Source organism: Poecilia reticulata, linkage group LG11 (assembly GCF_000633615.1).
Source record: "Poecilia reticulata strain Guanapo linkage group LG11, Guppy_female_1.0+MT, whole genome shotgun sequence".
Taxonomy (NCBI): Eukaryota; Metazoa; Chordata; class Actinopteri; order Cyprinodontiformes; family Poeciliidae; genus Poecilia; species Poecilia reticulata.
This window is the reverse complement of record NC_024341.1, coordinates 10,151,627-10,170,382: the sequence shown is the minus strand read 5'-3', so window position 1 is coordinate 10,170,382 and position 18,756 is coordinate 10,151,627. Positions and strand designations below refer to the sequence as shown.

The 18,756-nt window shown below is 41.0% G+C and overlaps 2 protein-coding genes across 2 annotated transcripts in view; both read right to left on the bottom strand.

The window, feature by feature from the left end:
* Positions 1-8,940, bottom strand: part of LOC103472192 (homeobox protein Hox-A10-like) — an 18,270-nt gene extending 9,330 nt beyond the window's left edge. The window contains exons 1-3 of the mRNA XM_008421641.2: positions 8,723-8,940; positions 5,028-6,105; positions 2,273-3,715 (exon numbers count right to left, since the gene is read on the bottom strand). Coding sequence (XP_008419863.1) covers positions 3,441-3,715; positions 5,028-5,898 — 1,146 coding nt within the window. The 5' untranslated portion in view covers positions 5,899-6,105; positions 8,723-8,940 and the 3' untranslated portion in view covers positions 2,273-3,440. The remainder of the gene's footprint in view (positions 1-2,272; positions 3,716-5,027; positions 6,106-8,722) is intronic.
* Positions 8,941-11,203: 2,263 nt separating this feature from the next.
* On the bottom strand, positions 11,204-15,021 carry hoxa11a (homeobox A11a). The gene is made up of 2 exons (XM_008421638.2): positions 13,707-15,021; positions 11,204-12,968 (listed from the first exon to the last, which is right to left on the bottom strand). The coding sequence occupies exons 1-2, from the start codon at positions 14,407-14,409 to the stop codon at positions 12,736-12,738; spliced, it is 936 nt and encodes a 311-aa protein (XP_008419860.1). The 5' UTR covers positions 14,410-15,021; the 3' UTR covers positions 11,204-12,735.
* Between the last annotated feature and the right edge of the window lie 3,735 nt (positions 15,022-18,756).

Below are 18,756 nucleotides of genomic sequence, written 5' to 3'. Positions count from 1 at the left end.
TAATTATTATTATTTTAAATAAAGAAAGAAAATTAAGACTGAATTGAAGACAGGCGACAGGAAAGTAATAAAAGTGTAGTTTTTGTGCAACGCACGATTTATTTTTATTTATTTAAGAAATAAATAAAATAAAAAAAGACATTTAAAAAAAAAACATTTTGTCAGATGTAACATTTAGTTGGAAAAAAATTACAGTGTAATTTCGGTGTTCTTAAAATCATAATATGAAGCGATAAATTAGCAATGATAATAAGTAAATACATTAAGTAAGACTTGTATTTAAACTGCATGCAATAATACTGACTAAATTAGCCGACTCACGTCATGTGGCACAGGATCAAAAACCCAGTTTGTATCGTCTTTTCATATATATCTCCACGTAAGAGATTAATGGTAAATCGCAGTTTGCTTAACTCGACGTCCTTTACTATTTACACCGCCGTTATCACTTGCGCTGCCCTTGCATGTTGGTTTCATCGCCACCATTAACAAACGAACTCCTAATACCTGCCAGCAGCCCAAGACTCGGTGTAACATTACGCTCAAAATAGTACTAAAATGAACCTTAACTGTAGTCCATACTTTTTACCCTTCAATAAAAAAATCGCGACAAAATAAGGTTGTATTTTAAATGTGGTTCGTGAAAGTTTTAGTTTATAAAATGCTGAAGCACCTAAGACAAAATTAAATATGCGGGAATATTGTGCCAGACTTAAGAAACACGCAAATATAATTAAATTACCATGTGGAAATATCTTATGACATTCCTAAACTCTTAAATATACAAAATATATTCAAATATTTAATGGCTCAATTTATGCAATGGACTATTACTGAATGTATAAAATGATTTTCTTCATAATTGTGAATATATTAAGCGTAAAAGCAAACAAAACAGCACCAACTCGCTTTTAAGAAAATAAAAAACAAGAAAAAAAGAAGGATGATTGAGTTTATGCGTGTCCATTTTCTAATAGTCTAGCTCTAATGTAGTACCATGGGGTCTTAGAAGCTGCCACTTTGGGTTTTGCTGCACGACTCTGGTGTTTTATTTCATGCAAGCATATAAACAGTCTGGCCAACACCCTTACAAGGCCACAGGGAATCCAAGCCGTGCGGATTTTCTGCATTCTGCACACAGAAGAGGATGTGGGAAAGGAACGACTCCGAGGTGTCTAGAATGCACAATCTGATTTCCCATCACCTCTCTGGTTATACTTGCACAGTATCCAAGCAGCAGACATCAAACAAACCGAGCGAGGAAGGAAAGGAGGATGAGACGGAGCGGCTGCAGTGCGTCTATTTGTTCACTGAAACCTCGAATGGACAAACAAGAATGGACAAACACCTTTGCAGCAGGAAAAGACGCCACCACGCCAATGGCTGTCAGAGCTGTAAAAGCTTTTAAATCAGGGTGTCTTTTTCAACCCCCGCGGTTTACCGCAGGGGCTATTCACTTCTTTTGCTTCTGCAGATAACAGCCTGTCTGGCGGATCTGAAAATCGCCATAAAGCCCCCCATTCCTCCTCCTTTAGTGTTTGGAGCCACTATTGCGCAGAGGAAGCATCCGGTCTCATTGCCCGCGGAGGTCGCTGTTGCCCCATTCACCTTCCCCTTCCCCTCCACTGCTGCAGTGGTCGTAACCGAGGCCTTGTCTGGCGTGTCTGCGTCACTATTAATAGCGGAAAACGCTGTAATGCTTTATCCCAAATCCAGCACGCAAACTGCGTCGGAGTTTCGGTCACAGATATTCAACCCCAGTCCGGCTTGTCGTGTATTTAGCGAGATTGGAGGGAAAGCAAGAAAAAAATATTGGACACAAAGACTGAAAGCAACCAGCCCAGCCCCTCCCCGATTTATTACCTAGCCATCCAAACACCTATACATATTGAGAAAGAAAAAAAAAAAGTCCCACCATCTTTATTTCTCCAAGCTGCCTTCCGCTTGGTCTCGAGGTTTGGAACTGGGGCAATTAAGACAGTTTCATGTTGCAGAGTTAAGAAATGGACCCCAACAACATGAAACTACCTAAACCACTCGCCAGTCGATCCGGGGCCTCAAGTGGAATACAATCGGCCGGTTTGTAATGCGCCGTGGTGGTCGCTTCCGTCATCATGCTTCAAAAAAAAAAAAAAAAAAAAAAAAAAGCACAGCATCTCGCTATAAGACAGCATTCTACAAACTACATGTGTAGATAAGCCACCGAGACAATGCGCAGAACAACAACAACAAAAACAAAAATGAGGCAGAATCACAAAGGCGATGGACTCACCAGAATCCTCGGTCTGTTTATCCCATTAATTCCCGGATTGAAGCGTATAGAAACAGTTTATCCACAGTGTCTTCGGATTACTAATAGCCTGTGAGACGGGCCTCCTCTCCGTGCGACAGGCTCTCTCACAACTGAAGCAGCTCTTCGAGGAGAGGGAGAAAGCTCATATACCAGCCAGTCATAAAACTCTACAATAGCCGGCTGGGCATGCAGCAGGACGGCTTATACAGCCTAATATCTTAATTATTTCCGATGGTCTCAGAAACGGTCCTTTCTCAACAAAACAAAAGGATCTCCAGAGTTAGGAAGTCTGTTTGATTTTAAACGTTGACTATTTAATCAGTTTTTCTTTTTTACCCCTGTACTAACAAGCAAAACATATTGAAATCAACTTTGCAAAAATTCAAGCTGCTAGTCCTGAGTCCGAGCTGATAATTTATTAGGCATTACACAAAAAGAAAAACACACCTGTACACAGAAATATACAACAAAAAATATTCCTCCTTCACACTGCTTTTGTTCTCAGCGTGAACAAAGTTACAATTTACACATTTAACTCGAACGTGTAGAGGCAGCCCACGTCTCATGGAACATCACATTCTGATTGATTTTTCAGCCTTGGAGATTCCCTTATTCAAAAGTGAATTTGTGTGGAAATCTTATGCACAACTCCAGGAATTAATGAGAATATTTTCCAAATTTAAACAGCGGCTCATTTGGGAATTTAAACCTAATAATTTGCAAACATTTTTGTCAAGAAATAGAGTGTGTGTGTGTGTGTGTGTGTGTGTGTGTGTGTGTGTGTGTGTGTGTGTGCGTGTGTGTGTGTGTGCGTGCGTGCGTGCGTAGGGGTGTGTCGGGGTAGTGAAGTGTATTCAACTGCACTGATTCTTTCCTACAACAGATGTAACAATACAAAAACATGAGAAACAGTCACAGCTAAAACATCCATAGATTTGTTTTTTTTTGTTTTTTATTTTTGTTTTTTATTTTCGCTTTCTTTTCTCTTTTTTTTCTTTTTTTCAGAAGGTCAGATACGATGATGGGCAACTAGAGAAGGTTGAATCTCTCAGGGAAATGAGACTTTGAGCATGGAGTTGAGGAATTCGGAGGATAGCTTGTCAATAAATTCATCTAAACTTGTTGTTCCCATTTGAGTCGTTGTTTATCATGAAAATCCATAGTTGGAGGTGAGCTCCCGGATCCTATTCTCCCGCGTCATTTTCTTAAGCTTCATCCTGCGGTTCTGGAACCATATCTTGACCTGTCTGTCCGTCAGGTGGACGCTCTTGCTGATCTCTAGGCGGCGCTCTCGGGTCAGGTACATGTTGAAGAGGAACTCCTTCTCCAGTTCCAGCGTCTGGTGTTTGGTGTACGGGCAGCGTTTCTTTCGGCCACTTTTCGCTGTCAGCCAGTTGGCCGTGTTTTCGCTTTTTGTGTCTCCTAGAAGGATGGCAGATAAATAGTTTGTTTTTTTGCTTTGTTTTGTTTTTAAGCAGTGAGGATCATGAATGCAAGAGCAAAGCAGCTTAAGCACATGTGATTATGAAGCACACAACAGCAAACATAAAAATTTAATCTTACTCAGACGTGTTTTGTATATTTCAAAGAATATAATTTTCCTCTCTAAACAGTGGGAGTCCATCTGTGTGTTCTAAGCCCAGAAATTTTTTTTAAGTTTTATTCATAAAGCCTTCAAAAAAATTTGAAAAAATGTGGTCACCCTAATCGCCTTTTAATGATATTTATACATAAACAGACGCCTTTACGTGACTTTACGTTACTCAGACGTCGTGTAATATCTTCCATACTAATTCGACCAAAAATATGAGGAAAAAACGGATACATTTTTAGCAAGACTGAGATTATAGTTTTGCCTGTTGGCACAGTTGGTCCCTTCAAACAACAAGGCGATATTATTCCAGTTTCTTCTCACGTCTCATTTTTCAACCAATTGTTTTCTTTCTATTGTTTAGATCAGCTAAGGAGAGCTAGATTATTTTTCCCCCTATGCCTGTTCAGCAAATCTGTGCCCGGGGGATAATAGCTATAAACACATTTTAAAGGACGGCTGTAATAATGAACATGTCTGGAGAAGAAAAATGACAAACGCACCAAAACATGTGCCACGAATTAAAGCACGTTAAAGTTCAAATTTACAAATCTGAATGGTGATTGAACATTTAAATAATTAATTAATTTAAAAAAGTGTCTCCTCTGCCACTTTTCTCAACCGTGAAATAATGTCACGTTTTTTTTTTGGTTTGTTTGTTTGTTTGTTTTTTTTTCCCTTTTGACAGCTATTATCTATAAAAAACGTTTACGACAATTACGCATAAATGCAAAGTATATCTACAATGATGTTTTGGAGTAAAAATCTTAGAAAATGCTACCTAGTGCCAAAAATGCGTGTAGGCCTGTGCGCCAGTTTCCACGGCGGTCTATCACTGAAAATATCTCTAATCCTGAAATTTTAGAAGTTATCTCATTTGATCGTTTGAAATTTGATAGCTAAGTGAAGCCTAGCTCATAAGCTGTAAGTTTGGGGTTTTGACGCATAATAATAACAATAATAGTAATTCTAAAACCGTCTTGGTGGAATACTTTGTGAATGCCATGTTTACAAACACGTGCCTCCACGTCTGACTGTAGTCCAAACCGCAGCACAAGACATGACAGGTGCCAGTAAAAAGCTTCAGTCTACCTGTTTGCCACCAAAACAAGGCTGACCACACCTAAGTCCCGCAATGATTACCTTTATTGGCCTTTGTTGCTCTCTCCTTGTCATTCTCCTCCACCTCCTCTGCAGAGGAGGCTTCGCCGTCCGAGGAGTCGCGCCCCTCCTCGGTGCCCGACGCAGCTTGAGGCGGCGGATCTGTTGTTTCCACCGCGTCCTTCCCCTTCTTCTCCGCCGTAGCTGGGACAGACGCAGAGGTTGGTGGCGGCGAGTGGAAGCGAGCGTGATCGGCGGGGTGCTGCAGGCCAAAATGAGAATGGGAAGGGGAAGGGTTCGACTGGGGGCCGTTGTTGGCGCTGTAAAGTTTATGAGAATGTGCGTGCGTCTGAGACAAGCGGAAGAAGCCCGGCACAGGCACCGACCCCCCGCCGCCCCCAACTCCACCACCACCGCCGCCGCCATCGGTGACTGTGCAAGAAGAAGTCAATCTTGAATATGTGAGGTCTTCGGCGGTGGACGCTTTGGGACACTTGGGCTGCTCGTACAGGCAGTAGGTGCTCTCTTCCTTGATGTTCTGCGGGAACGTGCACGGTGAGACCTGGGGACCCACAGAGTGCTCTTGGTCCATACGACATGACCTCTGCGCGTCCATCCACATCTCCATGCTGGACATGTATGCACCTGAGGTGGACACCACATTCTGGGGACCGACCTCGCTCCGTTTAGTCATACCTGGGAAGTATCCATAGTTGTGTAGTCCGTAAGGCACTTCTGCTGCGGTGCTGTGCGGCACGCACACAGCACTCCCGGCATAGTGACCCCCGCCGCTCTCGGTGCGGGCGCTGATCAGGGAGTCCACTAAAAATGCGTTTCCAGACGGGCTGTCCGAACATGACATTATTGTAGTGTATTTTGGCGAAGGGAGAAGATAGCCCTTTCTGGCTGACATTTCTTGTGCAAAACATGCTGGATATGATTAGAGGCACCCCCCTCACCGCCGAGAGGACTGTAAAACCAATGAAAACGCAGGAAGAAGGGACAGTCCCCTCCCACTTTCAGGCTACGTAGGAGTCGAACAGAAATCCATCATGGAGCTCAAGCAGAAAAAGAAGCGGGCAGAGCAGAATGTTTCCACACCTCGTCTTAATGCACCAACCTGTGCAAAAGAGACTATAAGTCCAACAGTGCACATGGTTGTAATAGACATATTTATTTGTTTAAATGAGAACATATCTAAAAAATAAAATAAAATAAAAAAAAACATTTCCAAGTGTTTCAAGTATTGTAGCAATACAAGCAGATCAAATATTTAAAAAAAAAACCTCAACAATCAGAGCAAGATTTATTTGGATCCTCACAAAACTCCATTTTTAAAAGTGACAATAGCTAATTTTGGGGGTGAGTGGGACCCCTAAACTAAAACCAAAATAAACTCAAAATTGGTTTAACATTCACTAACATGAGGCTTTACAGGCTCTGCGTAAAGATGGAAAGTAATTTTAAACTGCATAGCTTCTGTGATCCTCCAAAAAAAAGACATAACACAAAAAGCAGCGGGTATCCCTGGCAATAAAGTCTTTAATAAGATTGCAGACAGGAGTCGCCTTTGGCAGAGTGACCTTTTATCTGTTGAATCTTCGAGCCGGAGGACGACAGCTGGTAAAAAGGAACAATGTTTACGCAAAAAAAAGCCAAATTGTATGCATTTTTCCACAAAGCAAAGTCAAACCTTTTATGAAAGGTTTAGTTGTATCCCACACTTCCTGTTTTAAATTATGCGGTCACAATATCCTCGTGAGTTTGAACTAATATTGATATGTGCTGGGGGTTAGCAGGAGAAGAGTTTGCGCATAAAACCGATTAAATATATACTCCTAGAAAAATAACACACAAAAAAGATACTCCATTCTTAATTTCTTGTTGAACTGCAATTTTCTCAAACGCTTTTGCTTGTTCACAGTTTATTTTTTGGTATGACATTCAGGATAAAAAAAATGATTGAAACTATTTTCTAATAAATGTATTTGTATATTATGATTCATGTTGCGTATTTATTATTGTGTTTCTCATAAGGTATAGACGATTTCAATAGATACATTATTTGTTCATTTTGTCTCCTTTTAAAGCTTCAGAGCATAACTAATATCAAAGTTAACATTGGCTTACCTATTTAAATGCTAAATACCACCACTAACAATAGTAATAATAATAATAATAATAATAATAATAATAATAATAATAATAATAATAATAATAATAATAATAATAATAATCTCCCTTAAATATTATTAACGCAGTTGCTCAAAATTTCCCTTTGTCGATTTATGCGCTAATTCTAAATAGGAAAATTCTAATAGCAATCATATTTTTAAATGCGTGTGAGAGTGTGTTTGTTTGTCTGTGTGTATCAAGCAGATCTAAATCTTTGACGCATATGAGTCCTATTGTTGGTTCTCCTGTTGAGCGTTGAGAGACACAACAGAACTCCAATTGTGCACCCTTTTGCATTTTATTTTATTTTATTTTCCCGAGGGTTAAAAATAAACTCTGTTTATGTTTAACAACACAGACATCACGGTTTTAAACCGTGATGTATTTATATTAACACATTCTAAAGTTTCTTCTTTTTTTTTTTTACTGATGCAATTTGACTTTATAAAGCAGCATATATTTTTTTCCACGTCAACGGTGATCATTTTTCAATTAACGCCGCTCATGACGCAAATAAATAAAAGGCTTTCTAGTCAATTACTCTTGAAATATATCTATTTAAACAACATTCTGGATGAAAATCCAACCGATTTTATTCACAAATTAACACAAAAAGCACGCCCACGTCTCCCAGCAGAGACCATAGTTTTCTCTTGGACACACGATCCAGAGAAGAAACTGAAACCATCGATTAATAACACGCACACTTCGTGTTGTCGGAGAAGCATTTTGGAGGCTGAGGAAGAAGAGGTGGAGGGCAGCTATCGATATCTTTGTGTTACAGTTATTAATTGTTGCTATTAAATCTTCATTTCCACAGCTGCCCCGCTGTAATACCCTGAAAACACTTTACTCCAACCGCTGGCTTTGATCGGGCCCATATAATGGTGGCCGAAGAGGCCGCTTGACTCGTATCATGTTCGTCCTGAGTGCAGTTATGAACAATAATGCGGCGTTTTATTACATCCAGCGGAAGCATTTATTTTTCACGAGAGACAGACAAAAGGTTGGGGGGGAGTTGAATGGGGAGGGGAAAAAAGGCTCGGTCCAGAACTGACACGAGCGTAGCCAAAGTTTATCTCGGCTACACAGAAAGAAAGAGACGTGATAGCTGCACTATCGAAAGCAAATCGAGCCTTCATGGCGTTTAAATTTGGCAATCAAAGACAACGCGTGAAGCAGGTTCAGTTGGATTTTCAGGGGAAGGAGAGGATTTGTTATTGCGATGGTAACTGCATGTTATGCACAGGTACGAAAAGGAAACTGTCTCCAACTGTTATCAATTATATCGGCTTAACCTAATGCGAAACATTTGGCAAGCCTAAGCTTAGACTAGTAAACGGTCAAGCTCAGCGAAAAGAAAGGGACCAGAGGCATGAATATATATGTATAATCTTTTTTTATTTTTTTTGCCTAAGTGTTGCCTTATTAAGTCCTTCTTTGAGATTTTTTTGTTCAAGTTAGTACCAGAGAGAGAAATCAGGAGAGAAAACTCTACCTAGCAAAAGAGAAACTACGCTACTGCTACAGAGTAACGTCTGCTCTCTTGAGGAAACCCTTACCTGCATTCCGTTTGGAGCAGAAGATCCAAGGCCATGACTTTGGTCCCAATAGCGCCGCCCAGTGGTAGTAGCGTAAAGTCCTCGGTACAGAAGAGCCGAATCGAGGGGGGGAAAGGTCCAAAATGAAGTCGATGCAGCAAAGCTCACTAAAGGCTCTCTTGCCATCCTGTCCTCTGCTTGTCATCGCTGTCGCCTTGCTTGGTAACACAGTTAATAACCTTGGGTCTCAGACGGTTTATTGCACCAGCACTCCAATTGTACAAATGCTCCAGACCCTCAGACAGCTTTTATGACCACGTTGCCTTGGCAACGGGGGAGGATGTCCCGTAATTAGGGACGGAATTCCAACGCGCAGTAAAGGATGCGCATGGCGAGGCGAGGTAAGGCAAGGCCGGACTATGGCGGAGAGAGGCAACCATAAACTTCAGCCTCTCTCTCCCCCGCGTTTATGACCCTTTTGACTGTCATATATGAACGCCAATGCGCTGCGGCCAGCTCCCATAAACACTGTGATAACAACAGCAAATATGGCGACCCCTTTGCCAGGGGAGGCTGCTGCTGCTGCTGCACGAGTGTTTCGAGGGTCAGTCAGCAAAATGACAGCTTGCACGCAAAACCGAGAAATGATCCAGAGGAAGGCCATTAGAAGACAAACTGATGTAAAGTCGTTAGTTTTTAAAATGTATTTGCAGCTAGATACCCCCCACGCACCCCAAAATGTCATTTGTGGCGGACAGAGTAAGCTATTTTATAGCTTTGGAAAAGATGGAGAGCACCGCGACGCAGCGAGATGGCTGAACATTTTTAGAAAGTACAAAATAAGGGCAGAATGCAACCGTTTCAATTTATTTAAAGTCGACAAATAAACACTTTGTGATAAATGACACAAAAATTTCAAACAAACTGTCATCCTTTTTTTACGTGGGGCGTATGCGTGTCTTTGTGTGTTTGGACTGCTTTCAACTTGCATTTGAGAGACCTAATTTTTAACATGTGACTAACTTAAATTGTCTGCTGCACCCACAGACACCTTATTCCCGCAATGTTATGTTACTTTTTCTGCGAGTGTGTTAATATGTTGATCTTGTGTGCGTAAAAAGTTTCACATGGGCGCATGTGATCCATTGAGACGAGATCCAGCTTTTAACAAAGAAAAATAGCATGTGGCCCATTAAGCAAACAGGATTTAGACTGGTATCAAAGCTATTTTCAGTCAGCGTTTCATTTTGGCTCTATTGTTTTTTTCTTTCTTTTTCCTTTTTTTTTTTTTTAAAGAAATGTAATATAATACACAATTTGGGCAATCCAAAGCAGTTGATCCAAGCAAATGAACCCTTTTATGAAAGCGCAAGGATCACGATTCTTGGAAACAAACATGTTGCCAACAGCAAACCAAATCCCATGTGCAAAGATATGTTAATTACACAAAGAAAAGACAAAGTAGCACTCTGTCTAAATAGCTCTAGAAAAATCGTTGAAAAAACGCCTACATCAAGACCTATTTATAACCACATGTATGTATATCGTGTTGGAGAGGCGTTTTAAATGGGCCAACTAAGCCTAACTTTCAATGTGTTTATTTAGAATACATTTACGAGACAAAATCCTACTTAAAAAATAAAACAGCTACTGAGATCGAACGTATTTTAAACATTATCAAACTATTCTTAAAGTTATTTGTAAATGTGGTATATTACAAAAAAAAAAAAAATTGGCTCATATCAAAGCAACTGACTCCTTGCGATGACTCTGGATGACGCTGCAATTAATGCGCACGCGAAAAATGTTTCATGTCACGATTCCTTCGTGAGTTTGAGCACATAAAACCAACAGCACCACCAAATCCTTCTCTCGCAAAATTCAGAGAACGTGCCTTTGCCTTCCATCAGCGCAATGTAAAATGTGAGCGCATCAACATAAAGATGTCTCCTGATGTCTAAATGTAGATTTTAAAAAAATCTGGCTGGATCAAATAGGCTCATCGAGTCTGACGTTCAATGTCTATGTTTAGGCTAAATATAGAAGAGATAAACCGAGTGTCAGATTTCTGACATATTTCTCTGGATGTTAGAAAGAAAGTTTGGTGAAAGGTGGATTTACGCTGCACGAAAGGTGATTTAAAAATTACTCAGAAAGGAAAAGTCATGTAAAGCCTCAAATTGAGAATGACGTCGAAACGTCTTTTGCAGCAGAATCTCATCAACAAAAGAAATTGTGTATTAAAGACAGGGGGAGAAAAAGACCTCATTCTGACTCCAAGTAAAAAAAAAATGCAATTATAATTTAGAAATGTGAAAACACGTCTATAGACGTTTATTGGAGTATAAATGTGGCTTAAGGGTGGTTCCAACCAATTGTGACATTTAATGTCTGTATTTAGGTTTAATTGAGATGGAAACTATGAAGGTTTTTTTTGTTGTTTTTTTTATATTCACCTCTCCGTAACTTTCGCTGGACAAAAGAAAGACAAGGACGAATAGCCATGTTTGGTAAAAGGTGAAAAAAGCTGCGCAGGCTGTTCTTTTTTATTATTATTTGAAAACACAATCAAACGTATTATATAAAAAGTGACAATGAGGTTGTTACTTTTCTGCAGCAGAATATCCCCTCGCAAACTCTTCTTGACTTGCGTTCTGACTAAACAACAACAACAAAAATGTGGTTTAAAAAGTCAAAGACGGAAAGACGTCTATGCGTCTGTTGATGTCTAAATGTGGGTATAATGAGCAAACCAATTACGACATTCAACCTCTTTGTACAGGAAAAATTTAGACACGACCCATGGGCTAACTTTTATTCTCTCAATTTAGAGTATTTATCTAAAGATGAAGACTTAAATAGCCTTATATGCTGAAAGCTTGAGAATCTTCTTTAAACGTTTGAACGCTCAACCAAATGTACTGTGGCGTTTCAATTTGGTTGAAAAGGTGTTCTAATTGGCTAATCAATTTTGACATTTAATGTCTTCGTTTGTGTAAAAAACTAAAAATTGGACGGGATCCTACAGTCAAATGATCAACACATTTTCTGGATTTCGTAAAAACAAGGTCTGATATGCCTCATAAAAAGGATGCATAGAAGTCGAAAGATTGGAGGGATAAGCTCTAAGCTACACCTGCGTGAACACCTCAGTGCTCCGGATCCAAGCGGACAAAGCTTATCTGTCTGGTTTTGGCCTGCATATGATCATCAGCATGGCTTTACGTGTTTTAAAAGATACGCATTATATAAATAATTAGCCCTCTTTTTTTTGTTTTTCTTCCATAGGCGACCGTCAGAGATAAGAAAAGTTGGTTTGGGGCGGAATCTCAACAGCTTGCCCGTGGACTGGGACTCGGACAGCCGTGGCATAAAAAAGAGATAGAGCAAACGAGTGGCCATACAAAATAAATAAGCACACACATGAACAGAAACACCCATCATTCGCGTCCGTATACGGACTCATTATTTGGTCACACCAATGTAGGCTCCACCAATCTCCCTAAATAGGTCAACCTACTCGCCTTAAAGTTTAAATCCAGCACATTTCTGATTTAAACAACAAACAAAAAAACAAAAAAATGAAATAAAATAATATTTTTTTTTTGATTACAAAATACACTTAGGCAGTCAATTAATGACTGTTTTTTTTTTTCTCCCCTGACAAATAAGAACAAACAGGTTCTAACAACATGGCTCTTTCCGAAAACAGAGACCTGGAGCGCACACAGAAGAAGAAGAAGAAAAAAAACAGTTTCTATGTATTTTTCTCCCTTTCTTTTCAGAATCAGTTTGATGCGCAAAACCACGGCCCATGAACGCATACTTCATATCGGCGCATTCTGCGTGTCATCGAACATTGAAATGAACAATCTAGCAGTGTTATTGCTGCCGTCGCCGGCCACTGTGGTATAGTACACGAAGTACACTGAGGAGAAGTCAGTGAGTCTGTGGACGAACCCTATGTAGTCCCACAGGAGGGGAGGGGGAACCGGAGCAATGTGCTTCTCCTTTTTTTCTTTCCTGGATCCCCCCTAAAGCAGAGGATTGGACGTGTAGTACTGTAACCTGTCTCTGTTCAGCTTCTTCTCCTTCATGCGCCGGTTCTGAAACCAGATCTTGACTTGTCGGTCGGTGAGGTTGAGCATCCGCGACAGTTGCAGCCGCTTCTCTTTGTTTATGTACACGCTGAAAAAAAATTCTCGTTCAAGTTCTCTTATTTGATATTTGGAATAGGGACATCGTTTCTTGCGCGTCCTCTGTCCACCTGGAAGGCACAGAAGAAAAATATATATATATTTTTTTAAAAGACATGCAGTCACAAATTATATAAGCTCTTTAATATGCTTTCACTATAATGTATAGAAGCCATTAAAATGTAATAACATCTATTTTATGTCATATTGCACAAGTGGGAAAACCGGGTTAGTTTTGCAGGCTTTCAGGAAAACACTCTTATCCGATGTAGATCACAATAACAAGCTCGTTTAGCTAAACATGTTTAGAAATGCGCAAAAAAAAGCACTTTAAATACGAAATACCGACTGGTTGCTTTAACAGGGCAGATCATGCGCGCTACAGCTTCAAGCGCACAGACACCACCCTCGTTACAAGCAAGAGGTCTTTTAAAGCAAAGAAAGCGTAAAACTAGCACGCTCGTCATAAATGGAAACTGCTGTGTGAAGATCCTTGTTCAGTGAGAGTCACGGCAAATACTACAAAATACACACGCAAAAATAAATAAATAAATAAATAAAAAACTAGACCATATCTGACGGGCATGCTGTCTTTCACGGCCAATTTCAATTCCAAACACGTGATCCTGCAGTTTATAACAAACTTTTGTTGGAGAATGGGGGGGTGGGTGGAGGTTGAAGAGGGGGGGTCTACAGGCCCTCTATAAACCCTTATATGCTTATAAAACAGCATATAAAATTTTTAACAGCAGCGCGCAAGATTGCAAACTTTCTCCCATATAAGCAGAGCGCCGAGTTTAAATACGTACTGCTGCTGCTGCCGCTGCTGGATTTCTCCTCATTGTTGCCGGAAGATAGCTCCGGACTGCTTGTCTCCTCTCGCTGCTCCTTTGCCTCGGAGTCCCGGCAGGACGGCGTCTGCTCCGGCTGCTTGCTTGCAGGCGTTTTGTCCCCTGAGAAGGCGGTGTTCACCGACGACGAGCTCTCCGACGCGTTCCCGTACGCGGTTTCGTAGAACTGGTCGAAGGCTTGCGGGAGCACGCCATTTCTGCCCACGCTCCCGTAGAAGCTAGCGGCGGCTGCTGCGGCGGCGGAGCCAGCACCCGCAGCGCCACCTCCGCCGCTCCCGCTGCCATGGTGGTGATGGTGATGGTGGTGGTGGTGGTGGTAGGGGCTGTTTTTACCAAACATGTCACCCACGACGGCAGTCTGCGCCGACAGGCACTCCCGGTGCACCATGTCTTCCGCGCTCGAGTAGCACTGGGACAAGTTCCCCCGGTGCGGCCACTTACCGGGCGCTTCGATACCCGCATAGTCCCTGAATGTCACCTCCCTGACGGGCTGGACCTGCGGCAGGTTAGAGGAATAGGAGTATGTCATTGGGCGGGTGGAAGGGGTCTGAGACAAAAACGAGGGAAGACCCGAGAAATCGGTCCCCGCCGACACGTAGTAAGTGCAACTGGGTAAGTACATGTTCGATCCGACGGGGACCCTCTCGTCAAAATCCATCATCGTTGCTCGGCCGCTTCTACAAATCTGTGCTGGGCTTTGATTCCTCTATAACCACCCCGAACATGGCTCTGAAGCGCCGTGCCTCTCGCCTCTTTGAAGCAGGTTCGCTAAGCACAAATTGGGATACGTAAGCTGACGTGGAGAGCCATCTCCATCCACTCCACTGAGGAGGAGGCCACGTGACCACGCGGCAGGAATTGACAGATTTTCAGGCTCCAGTTGTTGTGTGCGTGGGTGCGTGCGTTGCTTGCGTGCGTGCGTCCAAACCTCTGGGTGTGTAAGGCGTCGGCAGGGGAAGGAGTGTGTAGGAGTGTGAGAGACATGACTGCTGTGTGTCGTGAAGCTTGACATTGGTGGTTTATAACCATACCGGATTAAAATGAATTACTTAACACGCAACCGAGGAGAACAAAGACATCTTTAACTGGTTAGTGACTATCTAAAAGAAAAAAAAAGATTTAAATCGAAATTAATGCAGCAGGTAGAACACGTTTAAAAAAAGAATAAACGTGCTTCTTTTTCCATGAAACGATGAAGCCCTTAAAGTTTTTTAGTTTATTTCAGAGGAAGCAGTTCCTCAAAAGTGAATTATGTTGCCTGATCTCAGCCTCGAAAACAACACTGGAACCAAATAAATGGTCTGCAACTTTAGGAATATGTAACATGGAGCTTTATTGAACCAAAAAAGGGGGCGGGGGGGGGGCAGCTTATTTCTAAAGGTTGCTTTTAGGGAGATGCCTTAGTCATCATCTTCTGGTACTTTTACAGCGCAGCATTTGGCTCAGTGAGCATTTGGTTATCAGGGTCATGTTCAAAGTAACGGCTATACTGTTACAAATGCAAACAAAAGAAAAGCGCAGTGTTTGTATTTGTGCTCCAGCAAAAACAGCTACAAATAAATAAATCAAATCTTTCCTGAAGGTATTTTTATTGCAAACAGCGAAGGGGATTTATAAATCAACTACAAGCAGTATGTCAAGGTGAATGCTGTTTTGGATGTCAGTTAAAGTTTTCATCGTCTTTAAGTGGAACATCAGGGGAAGTTCGGACACTTTTTTTTCTTAATCTGGATATCTGGTCAGTGTAATAAATTGGCAAAGATAAAAGAAATAGGTGCGTAAAGCAAAAGCGGTCAGGAAATGAACATTGATCTCGATAAACACCACCCTCTGCTTGAAATTTATTTAAGTGATATTTTTTTGGTCAAATGAAAATGTAGAATATTTAGAGAACATTCTGATGCATTAGTAACATTTCATAATTTCAAACGGCAGCTCCAAAAGAGGCTTGCTACGCTTTTACGCACGGTTGTTTGGCAATGTTTACATCAACGTGTGCAGTCAACTGTGTGTTTCTCGATAATATAAATATCTCCATGTCAACAAGAATATCTGGTGGTTTTGTTTTTGTCTCTGCAAACATTTCAGTTAGTTTTATATCACTTCATTTTAATTCACCTTGTTTATATATATATATATATATATATATATATATATATACATTTTGCGTAAATGCAGCGTACATCGACAAACCCAAAATTAACCGGGAACGTAACATTTATAACATTCACTCATAAGATTCTGCCTTGCTGTTTTATTTTAAAGTTAAAATTAAAATATACACCTGCAACATCAGATGTATTTTAGCTATCACTCCTTTTTTTTAAGTATCTTGGAGTGACAAACACAAATGCACGCATTCAGCAAACTGAAGAAGAAGAAGAAGAAATAGAGGAGGGTGGGGGGGTTAATGTGCTGAGACTAGATGCATTTCTGCTGTTTAATTTGGTAAACATGCCACACAGGACATTCCGCCCTGCTCCGCTCAGGGGGCCACCATGAAGCCTGTTTTAGAAAAGCTGCAACCTGACTCTAATGTGCTGTGAATGAGAGACCTGAGCTAGGATTAAGATCGCTGCGGCTGGTCTGGACCCTAGTGCCCGATGGCGCACACACGGATTTAAGTGACACATCTGAAACACAACTTTGAAATATACAGACTGACTAATACAGCCAGAGCGCCCACAGACGCCTCATGTGAGTCTATGAAAAAAACACGCAAAAACCACATGATGTTACTCTCCTGCTTAAAGAGGGGACTTTATTTGATCAAATTGCGGGGGACTCAAACGATTTGGGTATCTTTGCGGCCACACGCTCCGCCTCTCTGGGTCACTACAGACCAATTCTACGACTTGTGCTGGAGCTTTTAAGCTGTAATTGAGGACAGGATGCCCAGAAAAAAAAACCAAAGCCAGCTCTGCACAGACCTGCGTTTTTATAGCTGCTATAGTATTCTGCTTGGCTTTTTTTTCCCCCTCTTCAGAGCCAGACACCACAAAACTGTCCAAGCGTGAAGCGTGATGGGAAAACGCCACATACGCGAAGTCAAAGTCAGCAGCTGGGGAATTTCAAAAATTATAGAAACATTTGTCTGCGCTCAGCTAAGGTAAGACTTCTTCTCATGCTTAAACAGGCGAATATCTAATGCAAATGTCCATAGAAAAAAAAAAACGATTTTAGCCTTATTGAAAACAGGAGAGGGGAAAAAAGAAGCAAAGCTTTGGTCCGTTTTATGACAAATGTGTTTTTTATTAAAATAACGTCGTTTTTGAGGATCCCAGCGAGCTGGTTCTGTTTTTCAGCAGGCCTGCAGTCTGGCGCTGTGTGTGTGTAAAAAAGAAAAAAGCTCTCAAAGCCAAAGCTTTGTCTGTAGGGTCGACTTCAAGTTCGGGGGAGGAAAAGGGTCTTTCACAAGAGAGAGCAAAGGGCCCAGCGTGCCCCGGATGGAGTTCCATTTAATTGCCCCCTGCATCCACTCAGGCTTTATGTTACCAGATCGCTTTGAAAGTGTGAGCGTAGAACTTCAACTTCGGTGTAAGCATGCCCACCAACAAGAGTGGATATCATTTGGACGACTAAAAAAAAAAAAAAAAAACTATTAAATAATTAGATAAGAAAATACTTAAGATAGTTCTGCTCGTCACACCCCAGGCTATTAATAGACATTGACACAAAAATGTAATTTTATTGAAATTAGAAGGAAGTAGTATTCAAATCTTATGCAACCAAAATTCTTGAAATGTTTTTGTTTTGGCAGTAACTAACTGCAAAAAATATTTCTTTCTTTCTTTTCTTTTCTTTTTTATCTTATTTTAATTTATTTATTTATTTATTTATTTATTTTTATCAGGCAGACACTCTTAAGCACGTTCGGCAACTGCGCTTAATGCAAGAAGTGACACAGCCACAGATAAATCGGCGGACTTATCCGGGTGCATCTAGATTAAACAGTTAGATTGTGCAGGAACTGAACTTCAAATAGCTGGAAACCATTTGTTAGAGCTGATGGAAGCCCATTGGTTTTTAGTCGTTTGGGGGGAACGCATAGCCGTGCGCCATAAAACCTCATCAGACAACAAGTAAACAATCAAGGGTGGAAGGGGGGTGGCTGTGGAAGTATACAGTTTAACACCACCTCAGGTAGGCCTTGAAGGCTGTAAATGAGGCTAAATAGACGCAGTCAGTCTGCAGCAAAGAAACCTCCTGTAGTTTCTGTCTTTGGTTTAAATAAAGAGCCCTAGACTTTGACCAACGGCCTGTTTTTTGTTTTCGTTTTATGGTTAAGAAGTCAGCCACCACACCTGCGACTGAAAATCTTAAAGCTTTATTAGATTTATTTATTTTTTAGTCAATATAGAAAGAGTGTGTGGAAATCGGGAGTGAAATATCTCTTACAACGAGGCCCAAACTCAAGTACAAGGCATTGTCAGGACAAATAGAAGACTGGTGGTAAATTAGAGATTTAAGGAGCATGTTGTCACTCTCTCGTTAACTGATCTGAAACCCTTCTTTAGGATCACAGACCTTTTTGCGTAATCTGAGAATCTGACAATGATTTTTTTTTTTTAAAAGGGGGTAGCAATTTAGTAAATAGAAAGTTTTTTGAGTAAAATGCATCAAATTTCGGACTTAATTTGCTTACAATATTATTAAAAGCATTAAAAAGAAACTCAAGTGGAAATGGTTTTTTTTTTTTTTTTTCTGCGAAACTGTTGAACTTGAGTCGCAAAGAGCTGCTTTTCGCCAAGGTTCGTCTGAGCGCCGCAGCCGTAATCACGTCGCGGGCGATTATAAAAATTACAAGACTGAAACATGAAGCAATCCTAGCGTCCAAATGAACAAGCTTTGATATATATGCTGCGGAACGATGCATTTGGAACCAGATTCAGTGAGCAACTGTTGATTTATCCACAGGTGACAGAAATGTGAGCTGACGGGGAGATTGCGGCGACAGAGAAAGAAAGCGTGGGGAGGCCACGCAGGAGGAGACCACACGGGGGTGTGG